Source organism: Echinops telfairi, unplaced genomic scaffold (assembly GCF_000313985.2).
Source record: "Echinops telfairi isolate 266 unplaced genomic scaffold, ASM31398v2 ScPeMD7_7459;HRSCAF=8497, whole genome shotgun sequence".
NCBI lineage: Eukaryota > Metazoa > Chordata > Mammalia > Afrosoricida > Tenrecidae > Echinops > Echinops telfairi.
In genome coordinates, this window is record NW_022111359.1 from 6081452 (window position 1) to 6087819 (window position 6368).

Here is a 6368-nt window from a genome sequence, read left to right on the forward strand (position 1 = left end):
TTCTACGGAGACGGGTGTGTGGTCACGTGATTTGCTCCGGGGATGGGCCCGCCCGCCTTGTGGGCGGGGCCAGGACCGCAGACTGGAGGGGGCGTGAACCCGGTGGAAGGCTGTTGCCTGGCAACGCCTGGTGCTGGGTTTCTTCCCTCCTCTACCCCCTACCCGCTCCACCCCAGGCTTGGGCCCCTTTCTTGCGAAGGGAGGGAGAGAGGAGAGGAGGGTGGACTTGAGGTCACATGACGCTGGCCCTACAGAAGTGGGCGCGGTCCGGAAGGGAGGTTGGAGGGTCCTGCTTGCGTCTCCCAGGCTGGGACCCGAGCCGTGCAGGACGGTGGGTACCACTGAGGACCAAGTAGGTGAGTACACAGCTGAGGGTGAGACCCTTTGGGTCAGAAGGGAAACTGAGGTCCGGCGAAGTTCGGGACCCCGTGGTGGATTCTGCGAGTATCCGCAGTCCTTTCTTTGGGATTTCTTTCCTATGTTCTTCCATCCACTCCCCCTCGGTCCCCTGTCCCCCGTGGGATTCCTGTGGTCAGGGCAGGACAGGGTAGAGGCAGCTGACACGGGGCTTCAGGCCTTTGCCTGGAAGCGAGAAGTGCGAGTGCGTCCCCAATTGAGAACGGATCCCGAGAACAGAAGAAGAATACTTGTAAATGCTGGAAGATTCCGAGAATAGTTGCTAGCCAAGAGGTTGGACAGGCGGCCAGACTCACTGGGCTTGGTGTGGTGCCTGGCCTCATCCCAGGGCAGTCAGGGAGTCCTGGGACGGTTTGGAGCAGGAAGTGCACCTCCAGGTTTCTCTGGACAGTGTGCCAAATTATCCAGCCAATGGCCAGTGTTGAGGAGCTCAAAGTGCTAGTTCTTTACAGCAAAGGGAGGTGGGCGAAGAGCAGCTTTAGAAAGGGCCCCCCTGAACACCAAAAAACCAAACTTACTGCCATGGACTCAGAGCGACCCTACAGGGGAGAGTAGATCTTCCCCTGTAACTTTTTACAGGAACAGAGAGCCTCATCTTTCTCTCCCGGAGCGGCTGTTGCTTTTGAACTGCTGACGCTGTAGTTAGCAGCCCAATGCATAACCACTAGACTACGAGGGCCCCTCTAGCCCAACTCACAGTGACCCTTTCTGAGACTGTAAATCTATATGGGAGCAGACAGCTGCGTCTTTCTCAAAAAGAGCTGGCTGGTGGATTTGAACCACTGACCGTGAGATGAGCAGTCCAACTCTTCTCTCACCGTGACACCAGGGCTCCTTTTCGAAACCCACTGCCAACGAAAGGAATTCAGATTCAGAGCACCCCTATATAGGGTTTCGGAGGCTGTAAATCATTACAGAACAGTCAACCTCTTCATCCTCCCTGGGAACAACTGCTGGCTTTGAACTGTTAACCTTGCAGTTAACAAGCACATGATACCACCAAGTATCCTCTCAGAGAAGGCAGCTCCCCTGAAAATAATTGGAGCAAGTCATTTGCATTCCGGGCTGAGGGAACCACCACTGCTAAGCCCCTGAGGCAGCTTGTTGCCTGGCCAGTGTGGGAAAGGTTGATATGGCTGATCAGAAGGAGCGAGAGGGTGGGAGGACCTGGCCCCTGTAGGACCTCTTTGGCTAATGAAGTCAGTTGGGCTTTATATTAAGGAGCAGGTTGTATTTCCAGCAGGTGGGGAGGTGTGGTTTGGCTGCAGGGTGAAGGGAACAAGAAGGATGTGGGCCAGGAGCAGGCTGGTTTAACCTCCGCTGCAGTGGAAGACCAGGTGGAGAAGGGACAGGTCCCAGGCCATCTCCAAATGTCCCTTGAACCAAAGTGTAGCCCAGGGGAGTGGGCGTGGCTCTGCACCACTCTGTCTCGCTGCAGCCCAGAGAAGGTCATGAAGGCCTTGTTCCTCACGGGACTTGGGGCCCTGTTCTTCACCTACTACTGGGATGACAACTTTGAACCAGGTGAGCACCCAGGGCCAGGGGCCAGGGGCCAGGGAAGGAATGGGGCCTTCTGAAGGCTGACCATCCCTGCCCACTGCTAGCCAGCCTCCAGGGAGCCCTAGTGCTGCTGACAGGGGCCAGTGCGGGCATTGGGGAGGAGCTGGCTCACCACTACGCCCGCCTGGGCGCCCACCGGCCACACCAAGGCCCTTGTCCAGAAGGTGAGCTGCCCCTCTGATCAGTGTGGGATCGGGTACAAAGGGACCCTGGCCTGCAGTGCCTAATCCAATCCAGGCTTGCTGTGTGCCCTTGGGCAAGTCAGTTAACCTCTCTTTTTCCTGATTTGTCAAAAGAGGATAATAAAAGTACCTTCTTCGTGGGTTGTGCCTGAGGATGTGTTGATTCTGCAAGGCAGTGAGGGTAAAGTTGTAAACTGGAGATACTGGGTTGATAAAAATCCAACAGCCCCTTCCTTGCCCAAGGGCAGGTGGGCCGCTGCTTGTTAGCGGCCATTGTCCCAAGGGAAGCCATCACCACCAAATCTGGAGGTACATGCGAAATGCCCAGCCTTTGAATGTTGGCGGTTGACCAAACAAAAAGGCCGCAGGGCGTTCTGGTCCGGTCGCTAGATTCCAACCACCCTTGACCCCTTGGGAAGATGGTGTAGCCTGCGACAGACACGAGGTTCAGAGTAGAAGACAGGGAGAGGCAGGTAGGTGGAGGGGCCCACGGGCAGCTCTGGCCCCGCCCCCAGGTGGTAGGGAACTGCCGGAAGCTGGGCGCCCCCGAGGTCTTCTACATCGCAGCGGACGTGGCCTCCCCTGAAGCGCCCAAGCGCGTGGTGCAGTTTGCCCTGACGATGCTGGGTAAGGGGCGGGGCAGGAGCCGAGGCTGGGGGCGTGGCAGTGAGGGCGGGCGCACTTCTGGGGCTGGGGTGTCGCTAGGGGCGGGGCCTCGTTGGATCCAGGGGGTGGGACTCCGGAAGGGATGGAGCTCATTGGATCTAAGGGGCGGGGCCTCGGAGCGGGAGCTGGCCCTGGCTGACTGGCCTCTCCGGGCCAGGCGGGCTAGACTACCTCGTGCTGAACCACATGGGCGCCACCCCGGCAAGCACGCGGACCCACAGCGCCCTGGGGGCTCGCTGGCTCATGCAGGTGCTGGCCCCCATTGCGGCCCAGACCCGCCCCGGACTTCCCCCACGCCACGCCCTTCTCGAGCCTGTGGCCCCTCCCCTCTCCGGTCTAGGCCCCTCCCTCCCTCCCTAGGACCCTCCCCACTGCTGCTCCAGGGCCCCGCCCCTGCCTTCCCTTTTCGTCTTAGCCACGCCCCTGTCTGGCCACGCCCCGTCTCCACGTGCAGGTGAATTTCCTGAGCTACGTACAGCTGACTTCCTTGGCGCTGCCGAGCCTGGCGGACAGCAAGGGCACCCTGGTGGTGGTGTCCTCGCTGCTCGGTGCGCGCTCCAGGCCCCGGCTCTTGCAGGGAAGGGGGAGCCTGGTTAGGGAGGGGGTGACGCCTACGGTGGGCTCAGCCGACCAGGAGCCCCGCCAGCCCCGCCCCTCCGCCTCCCTAGGCCGCGTGCCCGCCTCCTTCTCCGCCCCCTACTCAGCGGCCAAGTTCGTGCTGGACGCCTTCTTCGGCTCCCTGCGGCGGGAACTGGACGTGCAGGACGTTAACGTTGCCGTTACGCGGTGCGTCCTGGGCCTCGGGATCGCGCCTCGGCCACCGAGGGAGTCAGGTGAGGTCCAGCGGGGCCGTCGTGGACCTGGGGAGGTCCAACTGCAATCCCCACCTCACCCTCCCGTCCCCCAGGGGCATCACCAGGGCCAGGGCGTGGTCCGTGGCGGCGCCACGCGCGCCTCCTGCGTCTGCTACCCGAGGCGCGTCCACCTGCTGTGCTTACTCCGGGCCTGGCTGCCGCGCCCTCGGGCCTGGTTCATCCACCCGGACCTCAAGTCACGGCTGCAGCTGCTGCCTGAGCTCCCGGTGTGCCAACTCCCCCAGCTTCCGAATGGGGGGCGCTCACTACTAAACTATCCCTGCGATAAGGACCCACATGGCGACACCTTTGAGAGGCTGGTCAAACAGATATGGAACGCTAAGCGGAACTCCCAGCATTGGAATCGGTCACAGCAGCTTGAGAGCACGCTCCAGCCACATGCTCGGCTTATCAGGGGCCTCGAGCCTTCCTGCTGTTCCCACCCGCACCCCTCCCTTTGAGGGTGCCGGCTTCCGTTTGCAGAGGAGAAGACTGAAGCCCAGAGGGGCGACTCATGCTCATCACCCAGGTCACAGCACACAACCCATCCTTCCAGCCCGAGCCCGAACTGTCCGAGCCCTGATTTGTACTCTTTGAAGCTGGCATGCCTCGACCTCACTGGATGCCGGTGTAGGCACAAGAGATAGGAAAGTCGTTTTCGGTTGGGGGGGTGGGGGGGCTGGGCCAACTTCCTGTTCCCTAATAAAAATTCTCTTTATCCTGTCTGTTGTTCCGGTTCATTCGTGCTTCCACTTTGCTGGCTTGGAGAGTGTAGCTAGGTGGAGGTACCCTGGAGGGGACCCCCCCACCCATACACAACAGATGAAACGCTACCCGAAGTGTGATAGTGTGAGAGAAAGAGGGTGTGTGAGAGTGTGAGGGCTGCTGTGATACTGTGTGTGTGTCAGTGTGAGGGTGTTGGGGCTCCTGTGATACTGTGTGAGTGTGAGGGTGTTAGGGCTCCTGTGATATCGTGGGTGTGGGTGTGGGGGGCTTCCGTGAGGCTAAGTGTGTGATGGTGTATGTGTGTGTGAGAGAGAGGTGAGTGTGTGATGGTGTGTGCATGAAAACTAGAATGTATAAAGTGTGCAGGCTGTGTACCCGACAGGGTGAGGATGTGGGGCTTCTGCGACTCAAGTGTATGTTGTGGGAGGGGGTGTGGTTCAGTGACAATGTGGGTAGGGGGGTGGGGACCATGAGCATGACTTAAGCATGTGGCTGTATGTGACTGTGTGACTATAGGTGTGACTGGGGGGCGTGCGTTATGACTGACAGGGTGATGTCTGATTATAAATGACTCAGTGTGGCTGTGCAGGAATGCGGAGGGGGGAGGAGCATTACGCCTGGGTGTGACTGTTTTGAGGTGCATTGTGATTGTGGTTGTGAATGACTGTGTGTGGCCATCCCACTCACCATGTGGCCATTGAGTGTCTCAGCCTGAGAGGGCAGCAGGGAGGCTTGGATGGAGGTAAGACCTTTGGTGAGGGCACATGGCGACTGGGTTTCAACCGAAGTGGGCGTCTGATAGGTCAGGTAGGCTTGTGACGTTGTGTGTGGTTGGGTGTGAGAATGTGTGTGAGCCTGAGTGTGAGTCACAAGTGTGTAAGCATGTGATCCCTGTGGGACATGTCAGGAGGGAACAGTCCCAGCAAAAGGACATCATCATGCTTGATAAAGTGGAGGGGCATCAAAAAAGTGGAAGACCTTCGACAAGATGGATGGGCACAGTGGCTGCAACAAGGGCTCAAATATAAGAACAGTTGTGAGGCTCGTGCAGCGCCGGAAGGTGGTGTTTCAGGTCGCTAAGAGCTGGAACCCACTGGATTTCAGATCACCACCACCAGCAGCTTCCTGGAAACGCGCACATTCAGAGCGCAATCGCGCCGTCTTCATGAGATGCAGTGAGTCCTCCAGCCGCCAGGGGGCGTGCGCTCACTTCCCACCTCTGACCCGGGTCTCTGGCCGAGAGTAGATATCCCAGAGTTCCGCGCGGCACCTTCCTTCCGCCGCGGCAGCCATCGAAGAGTAGCAGGTAAGGGAGTTCTTTGCGGCCGGAATCCGCTACCATCGGGCTCTTAGGAGCTGCAGCACGGTTTGGGGTGCGGCAGGGTGCGGCTAACCAGCCTGAGAGAGCAGCGGCGCGGGGTTCCGGGCGGCGGAGACTGGTCGGGGACTCACTTCCACTTCCTCTCCCCATTTCTGTCCCAGCCATGGCTGTGCGCTACCCTATGGCCGTGGGCCTCGATAAGGGCCACAAGGTGACCAAGAACGTGAGCAAGCCGAGGCACAGCCGCCGCCGCGGGGTGAGTGTCGGGTCCAGGGTCGGGTCGTCTTAGAGGTCAGCGTGAGGACCCAGTGGGGGGCACCCGAGCTGAGGAAGGGGATTGCCAGACGCGTCCGAACAGCAAGCCTCGAGCCTCACCCCTGGGAGCGAGGCAGGCGCGTGGGTGCGAGCCCAGTGGGCCTTCACGTGTGAGGGTTTACAAGTTGGTGTTGGGCTTCGGAGGTAAAACCGGGCCTAGAGTGTCCGTTTCAGGAATAGGGTCTGTTTATGCGGTGCTGGCCTGTGCCCAGTGGGAGGCGGGACCCCAGGGTGGACCAGGTGCCCTGTGGTGATCAAGCCATTGCGCAGGGCTTTGGAGCTCATCTTTGGGGGTGGGGTGGGGCTGCCGCTCACCAGCCCTCCGCC

At 59.9% G+C, this 6368-nt stretch overlaps 2 protein-coding genes across 2 annotated transcripts in view; both read left to right on the forward strand.

Moving 5' to 3' along the window:
- The first annotated feature begins 1136 nt into the window (after positions 1-1136).
- Positions 1137-4339, forward strand: HSD11B1L (hydroxysteroid 11-beta dehydrogenase 1 like). Its single transcript, XM_045300125.1, is given in 6 exon segments — positions 1137-1941; positions 2022-2112; positions 2114-2141; positions 2675-2786; positions 2983-3074; positions 3280-4339. Coding segments are annotated over 6 exon segments (1338 nt in total). The 5' UTR covers positions 1137-1787; the 3' UTR covers positions 4141-4339.
- Positions 4340-5657: 1318 nt separating this feature from the next.
- RPL36 (ribosomal protein L36) overlaps positions 5658-6368 on the forward strand; it is a 1610-nt gene continuing 899 nt past the window's right edge. The window contains exons 1-2 of the mRNA XM_004714252.2: positions 5658-5711; positions 5888-5981. Of these exons, the coding sequence (XP_004714309.1) occupies positions 5890-5981 (92 nt within the window). The 5' untranslated portion in view covers positions 5658-5711; positions 5888-5889. The remainder of the gene's footprint in view (positions 5712-5887; positions 5982-6368) is intronic.